This window comes from Corvus brachyrhynchos, unplaced genomic scaffold (assembly GCF_000691975.1).
Source record: "Corvus brachyrhynchos isolate BGI_N302 unplaced genomic scaffold, ASM69197v1 scaffold255, whole genome shotgun sequence".
Classification (NCBI taxonomy): domain Eukaryota; kingdom Metazoa; phylum Chordata; class Aves; order Passeriformes; family Corvidae; genus Corvus; species Corvus brachyrhynchos.
The window spans coordinates 3,272,822-3,292,080 of record NW_008238358.1 but is presented as its reverse complement, the minus strand read 5'-3'; the positions used below and the strand labels follow the sequence as shown (position 1 = coordinate 3,292,080).

The 19,259-nt window shown below is 37.4% G+C and overlaps 1 protein-coding gene across 2 annotated transcripts in view; it reads right to left on the bottom strand.

The window, feature by feature from the left end:
* Positions 1 to 3,623: 3,623 nt before the first annotated feature.
* The window catches only part of CWC22 (CWC22 homolog, spliceosome-associated protein), a 32,105-nt gene continuing 16,469 nt past the window's right edge, over positions 3,624 to 19,259 (bottom strand). The window contains exons 15-21 of one of the 2 annotated variants that reach the window (XM_017735786.1): positions 14,032 to 14,109; positions 12,747 to 12,899; positions 11,767 to 11,894; positions 10,701 to 10,802; positions 10,461 to 10,591; positions 8,894 to 8,998; positions 3,624 to 6,291 (exon numbers count right to left, since the gene is read on the bottom strand). In XM_017735786.1, coding sequence (XP_017591275.1) covers positions 5,705 to 6,291; positions 8,894 to 8,998; positions 10,461 to 10,591; positions 10,701 to 10,802; positions 11,767 to 11,894; positions 12,747 to 12,899; positions 14,032 to 14,109 — 1,284 coding nt within the window. In that variant the 3' untranslated portion in view covers positions 3,624 to 5,704. Of the gene's footprint in view, positions 6,292 to 8,893; positions 8,999 to 10,394; positions 10,592 to 10,700; positions 10,803 to 11,766; positions 11,895 to 12,746; positions 12,900 to 14,031; positions 14,110 to 19,259 lie in introns of both variants that reach the window. The other variant, XM_008634715.2, reaches the window with a different exon arrangement.

Below are 19,259 nucleotides of genomic sequence, written 5' to 3'. Positions count from 1 at the left end.
TTAGGAGGGGCACTTGGGAGATGGGGAGGACAGTTTAAAAGAGATGTGTTGGCATGCAATTCTGTGAAGAAGTGTGTTTAAAGCTCTGAGCACTCAGGGGTGGTGGTGTGAGAGGGAGGAGGGCATTCTCACTAGGACTGAAAGAGCAAAATAGATTGTTGTCAGCCACCTGTCAGTGGAATCTTTCTTCCATCAACACTGCTGGACTACACTATTTTTTCCAGAGGAACTTCCAAGTTGACTATTTGAGCACTTCTCATTGTGTCTCTAATCTATCAAATGAAAAACTGGGACACCTCACAATTTCCCACAAAGACATTCACTTATAACTGAAAACCAGGAAGAAGATGAAGGAGGAAAGGAGGAAAGTATTTGCAAAAGCTAGCTTTGGTGTAATGAAGTTATTCCCTCTGGGCTCCCTCTTTAGCCAAGAGAGGCTCTTTCACTTTTTTCTATGCTGAGGGTTCTCTTTGCTTACACCCCCTAAAGCAGCCATGGCAGATGAGACACGGGGCTCCAGCAGCCATTGTGAACCCTCAGTGTGCAGCAACAGCTGACAAGACCTCCTGCTTATCTTGTTTGAAACATTAGTAGAGCAACAATCACCAAAATGCACAGCAGCGTAACACACCCAGCTCTGCACTCATGCAGAGCTGGGGGAAAGGCAGGGCACAGTAAGATGCATCTCTCTTGTAACAGCCCTGCCCAGGTGGAAGTGATGGATAAACCGGCTGAGCAGTGCACACCTCTCTCCACGAACATCTGCATGAGCCCTTATGGCCAAAAGGCTGAAATACCAACTCTTGGCATTCCCTACAGGCACACAGAGGACTATGGGATACAATTCTCTGCTGCATGTTGACCCCTCTACTTTTTCTGCAGTAACTTAATACCACTGTGGCTCCTCTGAGGGCACATTGGCAGACACAAGACCTCTAAATTCAGAAACCTGTAAAACTCTACTGATACTTCTTCCTAACAAAGGCAGTGCAAAAAGAAGGCAATCAGAAAGAAATGGTAACAAATGCAAGACTGATTAACCTTATGAAATTTGCAATTGTCCTGTAATTCATTATACTGCAGCAAGAAGGCAAGCAGTGTGCTGCACGCTTGTTCTTTACTGTAGCTGCGAACACACTGTTCCTTCAGCCAAGTTATCCTTTAAAGATTTTTTTTTTGATACATTGTGCAAGTGCTATATAGTAAATTTTTGATGTATTTGTGGCCTTATACTTTTCTAAATGGCTAACACTGCATGTGATGAAGAATGAAGTTCAAAAGGGCCAGGGAAAAAATGAAAAAACTCTTAAGTACAGCAGGAGAAAATGAAGAAAAGCCTAATGAGAGTAGGAGTACTGAGCAAAACAAATACAGACAACACAGTAGCAGCATCCATGACTACATCAAATATCTTACTCCTCTCCCTTTTAAATCAATGAATATTTCTCCAATTAGCTTAAGTATTACTCCAGAGCAAAACAAGGTGCTGAAAATTTCCAGTCTTTATGGGATGGAGTGAGCTTATTCATGGGGTCTTGGAAAAACAAGGAATCTTCTTCAAGTTATACCAAATTCTAGGTAAGGTAGTAACAAAGGAATTCTTACGCAGCTTTTTATGCTACAAAAAACCCAGAATGTGAAATTTCACAAGAGATTTCACAGCTGTGGCTGAGGCACAAAGTGCCTCCAAAATCAATAGGTAAGCCATTGAAAAAAAGCAAAGGGACTGCCAATTTTCAAGGGAGAATGATTTGGTTAAGAACGATTTGGTTAAGGTTTTGGTTAAGTAATTAAGGAGCAATACCAGTCACCAAGTGAAAACAATTAGCACTGCAGCCACACACTCGTGCCACCAGCCCCTGCAAGAACAGCTCTGACCTCACTCCTTACCTGTCACAGGCACTCTGACACTGGAAACAAATTATCTCACGGATCACCATCTTCAAGAATGTTGCACCTTATTTTCTCCCTCAGGAAAGATTTTGGTGCCCCCTTTATTTCACAAAATAATGGGAAAAAATACTCAAAATGGACATAGCTTTAACAGTCAAAACGTGGCAGTTAACTTTCTTAATGGCCTTGTCTGTTTGATGGGCTAACAAACCATTTTCTCCAACAATACTAAGGTTTGAAGCTGCACCCTCTCACCTTTTTTTTGAAGTTAAAAGAAAATGCTTGATGACATTCACGGGTAGACAAGAAAAGAAAATCCCTAACTAGTCTCAGCCAAATTACAGACTTGAGGAAAACCTAAAAAAAAGCAAAAAATATCTGAACTGACCTACAGTTTTCCCAGTTTATAAAGGTTGTATTTTGCTCCTGCCTCTTTTAACCTACAATTCATTTTTTGTGTAGTTTTAATAAAAATACCCCCTTATAGTCTGCATTTCAATTTCACCATTTATTTTTCTTTCAAAAGTTAAGAAGAGTTATGTTACTGGAGCCTCAAGTAAATTAGAGGACACCATGCTCCTAGGTTAAAATAATGTACCATCGACATCTAGTTAGTACTACCAGTAATATTCAAAACTGAATTTGATTTTCAGTATGGACGTGATTGCACTATAAAAGTCGTTTAACTTAACACAAGCAGAAAAACATTTTTGTAGTCAGGCTCCCATTCCTATGCAGAACTGACCTATCTCTCTACAATCTGAAGACTGAAATGTTGCTTAAACAGCAACTAAAACTGTTTTAGAAAGCATCATCTGTTAAAGACAATTTTAATGTAAACAGAAAGTTTTTGTCTCAGAATTTATCTGCTTTCATACTGTTGTATTTTGATGATTTATGTAACAATGTGGCCCAAACAGTGGTAATCTTTTTTTCCCCCCCCAAGAAACACATTTTAGACTTGAGTACATGAACAGCCATGCTTGAAGACCTTGCTCCAAATAGTTACAGAGCAGAATCACAGTTCTTACCAATACCACAAATGCTTCAGTCAAGATTTATTTCTACACCAACATGAATTTACTGGGTGCGTCAGCAGCTCATCTCCCTAACACCTCACGCCACCACTGTGAGGAAATTCAGGAACTCAGCCAGGCACTCCTAGCAGAAGGGATGCAGCCTCTCTTGCCTGTATCTATGGACGTGGATATTACAACCACATTCAAAAGTTAAATTTTAAGCATGCAATATGAGAGCAGGTCATCACAAATTCCTTCCCACAAATCTCTGGTTCGCAGCTGAGTCTGGAAGATTCCTTTATCAGTCAGCCCCCAAACCAAGGCCAAGGTGTTTCAACCTTGGTTTTAATTATCAAGGATTAACAACTGAACAAAATGAAGAAAATCACAGGACCTCCACTTCTTGAAGTCTTTCAGTCAAAATTGCTGTTCAAATCACAACCTAGAGCTCCAGTATTAATTACAGACAAGATGCATGAGTCACTCCTTCACTGTGCAGGGTCTACAATCAGCTGTTACTGCAGAGGAAAGCAAGCCCAGATCACCCAGTGTCACTCAGCTCTACAGCAACCGAGAACTGACCACCCCCAAAACTCTTATGGCACTGTGCATCTCCTGCAATACCCTCATTTTGAATACTACAGATTATTTTGACTTCTTTCCCTTGTAAAAAATACAGTAAAATAAATAAAGAGCAGGAGGACAAGCCTAGAGAGCAGACCTGCATAAGGTGAGCTTGCAGGTGAATTTTAACTTCTAGAAAAGAAATGGCAAATATACAGGCTTAGGTCTATAAAATCACACACAAGATGGCAAGGAAAACACATCACTAAGTAGGAAATTAAAGTGATCAGGCAGAGACTATAAAAGAAACATGCTTTTACAGGTACTCTATAGTAAGACTGCTGGCACAGGATGCTGTAGAATACATGTTATATGTTTTCACATGTACTGTTTTAATGTATTTCCATTTATTAAAGATGCCATTATCAGACTTTCTAACTTGACCAGAAAATCTCACACGTTATGAGTTAATAAAATATATGCTACTAAACCCATAACATATTAAGGGAAGTATTACTCTAGATAAATTAAATAAGCTTGTACAATTAAACCATTATGAAGTATAGATTATTTTCAATAATGTGCATAGAGAGCTATCAAAGAAAATTCAAGAATACCAAAGCATAAGAATTAGCAGAATTCTTTTTAGAATACATTCTTTCAAATTAAGTTTTTGTGGATTTAACACACTGCCAAAATGCACAAATCATTTTGAAAATGAGATGTGTGTTGGGCAAAAATCCAACAGTTTAAACATATACCACATGATGCCACCAAAGTATTTTTAGCTGTGTGCCTTAACAAGATAGAAATCTTTTTTCTGAAATATGAATTTATTTTCTATGAAAATGTTTTTGACTGAAAACATTTTATTACATGAAAGGTTGCAGAAATAAATTCTGTCAAATACAGGAAAAGAAATAAAATAGACATTTTTCTTAGAAAAATGCTGAGACAAGATTTAGGCAAAACTGATCTACTTCCTTAGGAATGGTTCTACTTTCTGTTATAAAACAGCTCAACTGTATTTCCTATGCTTTATACAAGAAATAGGATTTACACATGAAATGTGGAAGTTCTCTTTTGTCCAGCAATTGTGTTCATTTCACAAATGAAAAAGAAATGCTGTAACAGCATCAGTAACTGCATCATCTGTGTAATCACCTCTTTCCTACTGACCATGTCCCCACACTATTTGCTATTTCAACCCTGAAGACTTGGCAAATTTTTCTGTAACTTACCATTGAGAACTAATCTTAACCAATGATTTTGATTCATTTCTCATTAAATCAAGATTTAGTTGTTCCCCATGACTCCAGATTGAACAATTTTATATTGTAAACTGCTGCAGCAACTGAAGGGTGGTTTTTTGAACTCTGCTTCAATAAAGTTGAGCACTTCAAAACACCTAAAAAGATTTGAAACATCTCCTGTTTTGCTTTCTAGTTTTTTATACACTGGAAAAGATGTTCCTTAAATGTTTCTGTTGTAGGGATAGAGTTGAAGACTATGACTTGGAAATCAAAGTCACAACTGAAAAAATAAAAACTCAAACCAACCTTTTTTCCAAAAAGATCACAAGTGTAACTAGCTCAGGATGTCACAATATTAAAAAACATTGTGAAAAGTAGCAGAACAAGCTGACACACTTTCATATGTGACATTTAAAACAGCAACATTGTGTTTTCAATTTTTAACTCCTGAAGAAAAAAAAAAAACAACTGACTATTTCCTGAAGATTTTGGTCAAACAGCTTTCATGTTTGCATGGTTGAAAGAACGTGCAGCTATAGAATGCTTATCTGAAAATTGTATAGTTTTCTCATGTAACATTCACACTGTAATCTGAAATTCGTACATTATCACCCCAGACTCAGCATCTGGCTTTCAATTAACAAGCAAAGTTAATAACCAACCTTTTTTAGATTGCAAAATTACAATGACAAGTACTTGAAACCAAGTGACAAAACACCCATTTTGCTGGTATCTTACTGTTTTATTCACAAAATAAAGAGCTTTGTCTTTCCAAACAAAGAACATAACAGAAAGACTCAATGATACAGTTATAAAAAAGTGGTACTGAAAATTTGAAAAAGTCTGGTAAAATTTACAAATGCAAGCTTATCACTTTGTACAAAATCTTTTTTTTAAAGAAACTTCAGTAATAGATTTTAAAAAACAGTTTGAACAGCTCGGAAATGCACCTTGATTGCAAACGGCGGCTGGGCTCTATTTCCGCCTGTGCGGGGAACTCTCCCTGCGCCTGTCGTCGTTCCTCCGGGACTCCCTGTGCTGCTCGGGGTAGTGGCTGGGCCTGTCCCGGTGCTTCTCCGAACCGTTGCGGGAGCGCTCTGCCTGCTCCTCCTCCCTCGGACTGCAATGGCCACGGTCCCTCTCCCGGGATTTCGATCTCTCTCTTTTCCTACTACGATGTCCATCGTCTTTGCTCCAGTGTCTGTAATTTTCATCATCGGACACAGAAGCTCTTCTTTCTGCTTTCTTCAGTTTCGAATTACTGTGTTTATTTTCTGGATCCTTACTTCTTTCACGGTTCCTATCCTTCCCACTGTGGTAACCATCTCTGCCGTTGGACTCATCTCTGTGATGGTATTTTGATACGTCACCTCTCCTGTGTGATTCTCTTAAATGTCGGTGATTTCTTTCTGGTTTGCTCTCAGTATCACTTCTTTCCTCTTGATGTCTCCTTCCCATTTTCTTTTCAAGCGATTTCCTTCTCCTTTCTTGTTTTTTCCTGGAAACTTTATCAGATTCTTTATTTTTCTTTTGTGTTCTCCTTCTTTTGGCTTTAGAAACATCTGAAATTATAACACATTATGGAACTAAGGTTGCATTTTAATTCAGTATGTTAAACTTATTAAACTACAGAAAGAGTTCTAGAGCGCGTTTTTTGTCAGAAAATGTTTGTGTACCTATATCTGGACAAAGGTTCCAAGATAATGAACTCCTGATTTTTATTCTTCTGCTATCTGCAAGTGATGCCTGTCTTTCGAAAACCTCTACCTGTTGTCACCCTCCTGCTGAGTTGTGCCCAAGGACCAAGCATAGGCTATAAAAGTCTTGCATCAAAGCACGCTCACAAATAATCTTTTTTTTAGGAAGATGACCTTTCCCAGACTATCTAGTCTCAAAATCATTTACTTTTTCCTGGAAAAGCTTACCAGTCAATGGAGATGAAAAACAACAGGTGAGGAAAAATCTCCAATACTATCCCATGAAGAAAGGTAGGATGAAATAGCTTGACATCATGGTATTGCAGCAATGTAACAATGGCCTTCAGGCTCATTTTTCAGGAGAAATAGTGACAGCTTTGTCAACAAGATTAAAACTAACTTCTGTATTTCTAAATACACAGTAGTCTCGTCTCAGTGGAACAGGCCGTACCCTTCTTGTTTGCCCTTTATCAGGGACCTTCAGATCCCACTTGACAGTATTTGGCACTAACAGCAATTTACAATAACCATTAATTCACCTTATTGTATGAACTATAGAATCACATCAGCTGCTTCTCATCACCTTTGAAAATATCACAGCCATAAACTGATTTATCAGTACATGCATTATATGAATTGTCTAGTCTCGTGTCTGAACTAAGGCTTGCTGACATTTTGTTAAAATGCAATGATGGATCAATTCAGACACATTTTAATCCATTAAGTTTTTTAAGCAGTGTTTTCCATACTATTTTACATTCACCAGTATGCAGGAAAAGACTTGAGAAAGCAAACAGAAAAGAACCAGCTGCTTTGATGGCAGCTAAATTTTATCCCCTGCTGGACCTGTTTCGGTTAGAACTTCCTCTCCAGGGCAGTGCTGAGCTGAGCAAGCTGATGAAGGAAGTTCCAAGCATTAACAGGCAGTACAACAGTAATCCCTAACTCAGTTCAATTTCTAATCAGCAGCTTTTCTGTTTTTCTTTTATACACTGCACCATTAAAACAGTGAAATACTGCAGCACGTTCCTCTGAAAAACCTTTCAGCTCTTCCAAGTTATTTTATAGATTCAACAAACTGCAAACACGGGATGACTTTGGAGTTATAGCCAGTAATGGAACCTCAATTAAGTTTACTATTAAAGAATACTGTTATCTCCAACTAGTGTTTTGACTGCTGTAGTAAGGTACACAAGAAACTGAAAAGCGAAACCAGGCTGCAAAGGTATCAAGATGCAAATTTTAATGAATGTGTTCCTCAATGCAGAAAAGGCAAGCAGTAAAAGAGAAGGTCCTAAACTTTGAAAAAACCCTGTGTTTCTACTTGCAGCCTGCACACTTGGTTTGTCACTAAGGACTGACCCCTCTGGTTCCTATCAAGCAGCTCAGCAGATCTGCAGCTGTCCCTGCCGGACCATCTGGCTCTGCACTGGACCCAGTGCCTCCTCTGACCCTGTTTGCCTGTGCCCTCTCTCATGCTGTTGTCACTAATGCTGTTAGCCATGACACACAGCTCCCACCTTGCCACGAGATTGTGCTGGAGACCAGAACTGCATTTCCAAAGCAGGAGCAGTTCACACTGCTTTTATTTTATTAATACTTTTCATTTCAGAGACATATAATAAATCAAATAAACTTTGAATCAGCAAACTTCCATACTACAGGAAGTCATGCTGTGCTATCATCTGCTCCTGCTATATATATATTGGGGCAGACTGCACACACTAACTCATAATAGCAATTACTTTAAAGACTAAGCAATGTTTATGACAGTTCATGTCAAATAGAAGGTTCTACATCAGCACAACAGTATAAGATATTAAACACTAATTATAATGCATAAAAATACAAAATAAGTCATCAGCAAAAGCTAATTCTTCCTTGGAAATTTTTCTACAGACCAGAACCTTCACTGTATCACCACACAAACCCTTCCTGAAGCAGAGAAATTAGAAATAGGAACTCAGATGGAGAACAATATTTAAACACATTGCTAGAACTGAAGAACTGATTTCTGACTCATGAAGAACAACGTATTTCCAGGGAAAGACACAAGGAGTATCAAGCTCACTCTAAGCCAAGAAAAGAGTTGTAGACGTGAGTCTCTATGGTTCACCAGTAAACACAGAGATAATAATTGGGAATGACTCTAATCCCCCGATCCTCCAAAAAATTGAAGTCATAATAGTGTGCAACAGATAGCAACTGTGTAAAAAAAGTAATCTTCAAACCAATGTTTCTCAGATATTTAAGTTTCCAAAAATGGAACTCAGTTTTTCTAAATTCAAAAATAAATTTCCATGAGCAAAAAAAAAAATTAAAAAATTGACTCGTTTTTAAAACAGAGAAATTATCACTGTCTATAGCCAGATTTTCCACAAAACAAGTATTACAGAAACAGTAATAAATATATCTAGAAGAATAAATAAAAGAGAAGCAAATAATTGTACTGCTGGTGTTTAAATACCTGAGTCACTGCTGCTGTCACTGCTAGATGAGGAGTCACTGCTGCTGGATGACTCTGAGCTACTACTGCTGCTGTCAGAATCAGAATCTGAGGAAGAGTCTGTGTCTGAAGAGGAAGAGGAATCTGATGACTCAACATTTTGCTTCTGTGTCATAATCAACTTTGGTGCATTTTTAAGATGTTCTCGTAATTCATCCCTAATAAGCAAAAAAAAAAAAAAGAAAGAAATTTGTTCTTCAGTTTTATTTTTTTGTTCACAGGGAGAAGGAAGATGAGGAAATATCAAATCAGAAAAGTGTTCCTCACGTTAGTCCTCCAAGGCCAATAGAAGTGAAGAAATTGATGGCAAGCGAGTGTCTTGCAGCCTGCACACTTGGTTTGTCACTAAGGACTGACCCCTCTGGTTCCTATCAAGCAGCTCAGCAGATCTGCAGCTGTCCCTGCCGGACCATCTGGCTCTGCACTGGACCCAGTGCCTCCTCTGACCCTGTTTGCCTGTGCCCTCTCTCATGCTGTTGTCACTAATGCTGTTAGCCATGACACACAGCTCCCACCTTGCCACGAGATTGTGCTGGAGACCAGAACTGCATTTCCAAAGCAGGAGCAGTTCACACTGCTTTTATTTTATTAATACTTTTCATTTCAGAGACATATAATAAATCAAATAAACTTTGAATCAGCAAACTTCCATACTACAGGAAGTCATGCTGTGCTATCATCTGCTCCTGCTATATATATATTGGGGCAGACTGCACACACTAACTCATAATAGCAATTACTTTAAAGACTAAGCAATGTTTATGACAGTTCATGTCAAATAGAAGGTTCTACATCAGCACAACAGTATAAGATATTAAACACTAATTATAATGCATAAAAATACAAAATAAGTCATCAGCAAAAGCTAATTCTTCCTTGGAAATTTTTCTACAGACCAGAACCTTCACTGTATCACCACACAAACCCTTCCTGAAGCAGAGAAATTAGAAATAGGAACTCAGATGGAGAACAATATTTAAACACATTGCTAGAACTGAAGAACTGATTTCTGACTCATGAAGAACAATGTATTTCCAGGGAAAGACACAAGGAGTATCAAGCTCACTCTAAGCCAAGAAAAGAGTTGTAGACGTGAGTCTCTATGGTTCACCAGTAAACACAGAGATAATAATTGGGAATGACTCTAATCCCCCGATCCTCCAAAAAATTGAAGTCATAATAGTGTGCAACAGATAGCAACTGTGTAAAAAAAGTAATCTTCAAACCAATGTTTCTCAGATATTTAAGTTTCCAAAAATGGAACTCAGTTTTTCTAAATTCAAAAATAAATTTCCATGAGCAAAAAAAAAAATTAAAAAATTGACTAGTTTTTAAAACAGAGAAATTACCACTGTCTATAGCCAGATTTTCCTCAAAACAAGTATTACAGAAACAGTAATAAATATATCTAGAAGAATAAATAAAAGAGAAGCAAATAATTGTACTGCTGGTGTTTAAATACCTGAGTCACTGCTGCTGTCACTGCTAGATGAGGAGTCACTGCTGCTGGATGACTCTGAGCTACTACTGCTGCTGTCAGAATCAGAATCTGAGGAAGAGTCTGTGTCTGAAGAGGAAGAGGAATCTGATGACTCAACATTTTGCTTCTGTGTCATAATCAACTTTGGTGCATTTTTAAGATGTTCTCGTAATTCATCCCTAATAAGCAAAAAAAAAAAAAAAAAAGAAATTTGTTCTTCAGTTTTATTTTTTTATTCACAGGGAGAAGGAAGATAAGGAAATATCAAATCAGAAAAGTGTTCCTCACGTTAGTCCTCCAAGGCCAATAGAAGTGAAGAAATTGATGGCAAAGCGAGTGTTTCTTGGGTTATCCCGAGGCAATAATCCCTCAAAATAAGGCTGCAGTGTCCTGATGGAAACAAACGTCTAAATTAAACACCATGCCAGCTCAGCACTCTCACTTGACAAAGAAACTGAAAAAGAAACCGTATGGATCTCCACAGGAAAACAAAAGTTCTCTCTTCATGCATTTTTCAATACTTTCATTGTTCGTACCTGTGATGCATCTAATCAAATGCTATTTAAAAACTTGCTCTTTTAAGAAAGCATAAAAACATGGAGAGCTGCATACATACTGACAGATAACGACAACAGAAACTCCAGCTTTGTGAAGCCCTGAAGTGACTAGTGAAACTGCAGTAGCCTGGGATAGCAATGGATAGCCGGTGCTGACCAAGTTCAATGATGTAGGGATCCATGATGAAATCCCATCACAGAGGGCCTTAGGGATAGTTTCATATTTTACAGGAACTAAAGCATCTACCAGATTCTTTATCATACACAGAAGAAATCCCAACTTAGAGGAAAAAGCTCAAGCAACTGCGAGTAACGTTGCCAGAATGCAATGCGTTAAATCCCATACAGATTTAAAAGAACGTTATTTATACTACATTTAAGGATTAGTAACCAGTCCTAGAGAAACTGTTACTAATAGTTGTGTGCTTTTTCTACAGTTTTGTCAGAAAGACAAGCCCCAGTAACACCTATTATGCGGCTACATAGCTGACAATATATTAAAATAAACTCACACTTGGAAAATTCTCAGTGTAGCCGAGTGTCACTGGGGGGTGGAGGGGGAACAGATACATCTTGCAAAGAGTCATGCACGTACTTGAACCCAAAATTACAGCAACGCACTCAGCTTCAAAAGTGACTCTTTACAATGACTAAATCTATACATGAACTTATTCTTGAAGTACTGCAGCTACAGAAGGGCAGTCTTACTTGAACTTGAACACAGAGTTCTTATCTGTATGTTTTCAGATAAAGAATCTAATTAAATTTACAGTTTTGAAAATAAAATTTGAACTTACTCATCTTTTAATCTTGCATTTAAATTAGGAAGTCCCATATATTCACTGAGTTCCTGAAAGAATATTTTGACAAAAATTCTACTGGAGGATGTGGTAGTTTCTTCACTCAGTATTATACATTCAAGGACCTGAAGATATTCAGAAAAACATAAAGCCTTAAGTTTAAACATACATTCTTTTCTTTATCTTAAAAACTTTGGTCCTCCTGAAATAACTAATAGAGACTTATTCTTTTCCCCAAGGTTCATAAATTCTAGTCAAGACGGTCTTTCTCAAAAATTCTTTTCTACCACATGGGAGCAGCTGCTGATCATATTTATGCTAGCAATTTTTTAAGGATTTTTTTTATCTAGGAAAGCTCCACAAGACAAAATCAGGTGTGTGAACTTCTGGAAAATTAAGAGATTTGGGACTTAAATACCAAAGAGGTAAAATATTTGGACTGACTTATGTGCGCTTGAAGAATGATAATTAGACTAGGCTATAAAACAAAAACAAAACAATATGAAAAGAGAAGTTACCTTGATATTTATTTCTTCATTCTTAGTGTTGTATTGTTATATCTCAGAATGCGAGATTGCTTTTATTTATTAGGTATTTAAATAATAAAATTGCAGTATTTTGTCTTATAATTCAATAGAACTTCTAATTTATCAAAATTTAGAAGTCCAAAACTCTTCTCTAAAAGAAGTACTTTTAATCAACCAATTCCAGCTGAACTCCATAAAATAATAGCTTAAATCAACTACTGAAAAATGGGGAGAGAGGATGATGATGCGTAGCAGGGAGAAAGAGGAGATAGAGCAAACCAGAATTCTTCAACAGTATCTGAGAAATTACTTCAGATAATCCAGTTTGCCACAAGTCATTAAAAATTGTAGAATAAATACTAGAATTAATGCATTATGTGTTGTTGCAGAGTACTGGAGATTAACTGTTGAACAAGAGATCGAGGACAGTGGCTTTTTGTTTTAACTTACACTCCAGGGAATTGAATCAGTGTACAGGAGATGAGCAAACATTTTGGCCACGTTTCGCAGTTTGTTCGTTTCCAAACGATGAATGGTATCATACTGTTCCTTGAAAATGGCTTCAAAGGATTCCATATATTCTTTCTTTAACATGCAGAAGCGCTGAGACAACACAGTACAATTTAAACAACCAGTTTGAACAGAACACTAAACATGCAAATAACCTACAACTAAGTGACCCGATGGTGTCAATATTTACTGCAAGACTTCCTTTTTAAATAACCCTTGGAGAAAGAGCAAACACTCAAATGGATATGTTTTATAGCTTTGAGCAGTTTGTCAGGACAAGAAACTCATTTGCATTGCAAAGTAGTAATTATCAATTCTGAACTACAGCAAATTATCCAGCATTTTGCTTTACTTCTACACATCCAGTATTTTCACCTGATACAACCCCATTTTTTCAGGACATCACTGAACGACTATTTCAATTTAGAGAGGCAGCAGGAAACACAGAGGTTAGACATTTTGAACATAAACATTCCAAAGAATATGGAAATCAACATTTATATTCATCTGAACATGCAGATTCATATGGCTAGTGCTTTGTAACTGTCAGCAAAAGGATTTCCTGAAATAATGGATGAAAAATACAAATGAGAAGAAACATTCCCTTTCAGCACAACTTGCTCCCTTGAGAAGACAAGTACTTCATCTTAACTCTTCAGACATGTCAATATTATCGATAGGGAAACCTTAAGTAAGAAACAATTGCAGCTAAAATAGCAGTTAGTTACACAAAACCAGAGAGTGAGCTGTTAATTGAGAAGCAAACGAAACACCCACAAGCCCAGGACAGTAAGTATTCATCTTGTGCTCTAAATTAAACCTACTAAGCAGCTTTGAACAAGGTGGTAAACGACAAGAGTCTCCAAGACTAATCTTCAGCACTGTAAAAAGGCTATTTTCTGGTAACTCATAATACTATTATGTCTTTTTAGTACCATTTCTTTACCACTGATTTATTGTTCTACCTTAATGAGAAAAAAAAGAGAGGCAAAACAAGCAACAATATAAAGGGAAAGCAAGTTCTCTCATTATGCATTCACTATGCTTTTTACAATCAAAGTGCTAATTCAATCCACTAAAACAATCAACTAACATAAGCATTTTCAGGATGATAAAAAGACTATTAGTTTTATTTATCCATTAAAACTTAAGTTTGACACACAAAAAATAGAGTAAACAATGAAATTTTCTATCACATAGTGTAAAATTTGAAAACAGAACTCACCCCTGCCAGTAACCCAAAGAATTTTTCGTATGTTCTTTGCTGAGCACAGCAGTCAAGTATCATATTGCAGAGTTCTTTCTGGGTTAAGAAAAGAACATTTCTCTAGGTAAATTCACTGTAGCAGCAAAAAATCCCATCAGTACATACCAAGTAACTGAAGGAAGCCTTACATGGATGCAAGCCTTGAAGTGAGCATTTACATCAAACTTCATTGGCAACACCAGTAGTTTTCTGAATTTCTCTGGGATATGAATATGAACTTTTGCCCTTCAAATTTTCTCTTCTGCTTAAACTAAGATTTATGTGTTAACACACTGTACATCTAACCAAAAGAAGTCAGAACTCATTTACAAACTGACTTTACCACAGCAAATAAAGGAGCTACAAGATCCAAAGTGAAGGTTTTGAGGGCTTTTTTCATGGTTTTTTGTTTGTCAGGTTTTTTTTTTATTTCTTTTTGGGGATTGTTTTGGTTTGTTTGAAGTAGTACCAATCCCTGCATTTACAGAAAATGAAAATTCTTTACAACTTCCAAGTGTCAAAATGGCTTACAGACAAACCATTTGGAAACACAATGTGCATTCCTTAGCAGCTATTTCCAAAATTTTGGTATATACTAATACCTTTAACTCTTCAGCCATAATTTGACTGACGAGCCCTGCTTACCATAAGCAAGCAGAAGGCTGAGTTTCACTGCAATGGCTTCAGCCCTGAAGGAGACGGTCACAAAGACTAAACTCAGACTTGGGAAGCCAATATGCCTGGACTTCCTCTATAAGCAAGAGAACAAGAGGAGCTTTTCTAAAGCAGCTGGTTTAGGCTCATATTCTGAATCACCCTTTACAGAAGAGCATCTCTCCTTCTTGGCTAGGAATGAACTGAGGAAGCCTAACTCGATTAGTCTCCCAGAATGTTTGTGTATCCCCTAACATCGACAGCCTGCCTTCCATTTTTCCCTGTCTCCTTGGTGAACATGGACTGACTAACGGAAGATGCTCTCCTGTTCCATGATGCAAACTATGCAGGACAGTTAGTCCAGTCTTTCTTGAATGCAGGCTCTCTGTCTCCCTTCCTCGTCTTCCAACATCATAACCCCAAGATTATTATGAGATCAACCTCTGGTGGCTGCCTCTTCCTCTGCTTTCACACACGGCAAACCAGCAACCAGAGGGAAACACTTTGTACCTCACCTCTCAGGCCAGAGCCCTTCACTGGCTGAGAGCAGAGGTCCCGGCCACTGAGACCATGCAGGTTTAAAACCAAACTTACTTCCCTGACCTACCTGAGTTACACATTGTAATGCAGCTATGAATTGGATCAGGGCACATTTTGCAACATTAAGACAAGTGAACAAACATTTTTATATAAATTAAAAGCCATGAAATACACAATGCTTAAAACAGCCCTGCAGTTTTTGCCCATTCACTTTTTTTATTACTGTTTTCTTATAAGATAAATTCCATAGCATAATCCAATTTATGACACTCCCAAATAGGTTTCTGGCTGTCAGTCATGTATGTTTCATTATTAGTTCAATTTCTCTTTAAACTAATGGTAACGTTCCTATAAAAACTACTGGATGATTTCAAGCATTTTGTTCTCTTTGTATCTTTCACCAAATTACTGTAGCATATACTGGATTTCATATTCTCCCACTTGTGTCATTCTTCCAAGCATGTATTCACAAGAAACATTTTTGCCCATCATAAAAACTCAAAACAAATAAAAAGCCAACCGTGCTGGAAAAGAAAAGAAACCACCCCTCCAAATAACAAGGCAGTAATGTATCAAATAAACTTACAGATGTGTTTAAAGGCATTCCTTTTAACACTGTCACACTGTGTTAATGTGATGTATTAAAATGCATATTAACTTTTTTTATTATCCCATTTTACAGTAATGCTGCAGTTAATCAGTTTTTAAACAATAAAAAGGGTAAAGTGCTGATGCCACTGTTAATAATGTCAGGAAGACTTGAAAAACAAATTACTTTTCTTCCTCATCTTAAATGCAATTATAGCCTTGGTATCCCCTGTGGTTTACAGTAATTAAATATTTTAACATTTTAATTAAATATTACAATTATTTCTAGGAGGGTATCTCAAATAACCACATGCATGAAAATAGGTTTGCCCATAAAGACATTCTTGCTGGTGTTATCTAAACAATTTGAGGTTAGGTCTAGAGTAACTGTCTTCCAGATTTAAAATTAACAAACTTTACAATTATTTAATTACTTTTTGAGAGATGCAACAAGCTCAGATGGCAATTCTAGCTTAATTTACAGCTTCAAAGGTTAGTTAACTCATTTCTGTACTCCCAATGATGTTTACGGCATGAAGAGCCTGTTATTTAGCCCACCACTTGCTCTGAAGAACACAAAGAATTTGTTCCCCAATTTTACAGGCAATTTCTATATTGTGTTAACTGTTTCCATACAATGCTCAACAAGTAACTAACCAGCTTAGTTAGAAAGTATACATAGCTGTCCAATCATGAACTAAAACACTTCAAAAATACCTGACATCTCACACAGATGGTGAATCATCTTTTGTGAAGATCTTGAATTTATTACTGTATCATGGAAAACAATAGGACTTTCCAAAACTGCTAAAATAAGGAGAAAGCTACCTCTAAATACAGTGCATTTCTCACAGTTCTCCCTAAACATTCCCTGTTTCTCTTACTCAAACAGAAAAATGGTTTAGATGAACCGTGACTCAACCTAACATGGCAAGTGTCATCATACATTTAAAGATGCTAAAGCAAAGACAGAAAAATCAGACTTGGTTTTTTTCTCCCAGTTTTACCATTTTAAAACACAGGCACACCCTGCCCAATCTATATTCTCTCAGCTTCACACAAATGCCGTGCTCACTGCAGACAGAAGAGCTAAAGTAGCTCACCCCCTTCTGATCACAGGTTCCTTTCCACGGCTAGTACCTCCCCCCAGCCCCTTCTGCCCTCATTTTTCACAATTTCTTTAAGATTTGCATTCAGCCAAGACTGCAATTTCAGAGCTGCCCCACAGGCAGCCTCCATGTGGACATCGCTTCTGCCCTCCCTAGCTGGAAGTGATGCCACTTCCACCTCCATTCCCCTACCAGCCCCACAGCTCCATCCACTGCCTACACAAGCTGAAGCCATCATGAGACATCCCCAACCTGTACGCTATTCTTAAAATATAAAACTTTCAATGTCAACACTTCATTTCTAGAAGTTTCTTCACAGAACTAAAGGAAATTATTTGCTGGGAGCAAACCTAGTGAAGGCCTTAGGTTCATTTAAATCAACGTGAAATTGGAATTATGTGAAACGAGTGCCTTGCATTTTATGTATTTTTACTGCTTTTACAAATGCCACACTTTTTCTTTTCCTCTTTTATTTCACTGAAGCGTATTTTACTTCCACTGACTACCTCAAAGCCTTCCTTACTGCTGCATATTTTAATGGGTGTAACCATCACAGAGACTACTTTTCCCAGCATCTCTGCTTTCTCTTCTTTTTTTGTCATGTTACCACTTATATCCAAAGCTGGCAAAGCCATGGAAGGCGTTTCAGTGGCAGGCAGCCTCTTGTCAAACTATGTGCAGTGCTTTTAGCAGCTACTACAAAGTCTCCAGGTCTGTCCTGTGCTCAGCTAATGGTTTTCCTCAACTTTTGTCCCTTTTTTTGCTCAACCTCTTTTATGTTTAAAGCAACATATGCTTAAAGCTGAATATGCTTATCACAAATCTTGCATAAATCAGACAATATTTTACACTGGAATCATTAACTGGATATAATGAGAAATATATTTTTAATCATGCTGCTACAAGCCTGCAACACACAAACACACACAGAAGAGTGAAATAATACATCCAAGTCCCACAGTATCTCTTTCCTTCCACCTGAAGGCTGCACAAGCAAACTTCACTTTAAGTGATTTCACTGGAGTAATCTGAACAATTCCATCTCATTAGGTTAAATGCATACACACATTCGTGGAAGATCAAAAGCTAGTCAAAATTCTAGTTAATGCCTGCTGTCAGTAACACAACAGCCTAATTCTGTGTGGATTCTGTACCTTCATTTTGCAGACATCAACAAATACCACAACATGGTATGTACATTACATGTGTATGATATATACTTATTTTTTAATTGATAAATCACAGAAAATTAGAATGACTCTGCATCTCAGGCCCACAAAAACTCCTGCTTCAAAAGACAGGAAAGCTACTTGGATGATTACCTTTTACAGCCAGTAGCAAGGCTGTGACCTAATCATGGTGCACTTGCTAAACCTACCAGATGTAATGCCCTCCAATTAGAGAGGAAACCAATGAATCTAAGAAATCATCAATTTGACCAGCATAATTATCAGCCTTAGACCATCCCACTCTACATCAGTTTCCTGAACTATATTTTCACTTAAAGTGAAAATAGTCAAGTCAACATAAGTACTTGTGTTATCTTCAAGACTCAAGGCATAAATAACACGAGACACTGACACTCCCACACCACCAACTAGGACTGCTTTGAGCAAGTGACACCACCCTGTAAAAATGAAGATGTGTCAGATGCATGCATAATTCTTTCAAGAAGGCTGTGCCTGCAAGAATTTTTCTCATTTTAAGTAAACAAAAAACAAAAAAGAAATATCTGGTGACGCATTACCTTTATCTGGAATAGGCATGGTGTTAGAAGAGGCTCTAATTTAATTTAGCAACATTTCTGAATACAAATTTAGTTCTTATCACAAGCCAAGAAAGAAAAAAAGCCTAAAAGCCAATCAATTTTAGGCACACTTTCAAAGAGCAAGAACAGTGTATGGTTGGTTTAATTTTTTTAGTTGTCTGCATTTCAGCTGGGCTTGTTTGCCTGCTTTCTCACAGTTCAGAAGCCAGTACAACTGGTAATACCACACTCCTCTAACTACAGTTTTAAATTATTTAAATTTTCTTCTTTAGTAATGCATGGGATTAATGCAGCTTTAACAGAGATAATAACAGTACTTTTTAAAAAAAGTAAAATATTGAGCTCTGCCAAGACTGAATTGCCCAAAGAAGCAATTGCAAGGCTTGTTTAGAACAGCTTCTCACAGACTGTAGTACAGACTTTTCATCTGCAGGCTTCATCTGCAGTTGGGTTTAAATAACATGAATAAAAGCAAACCCACCTCCTAGTAAATTTACTTAGAAATGAAAGAACTTCAACACTCTGAATGTCTTTCCTTGGGGGGAGGG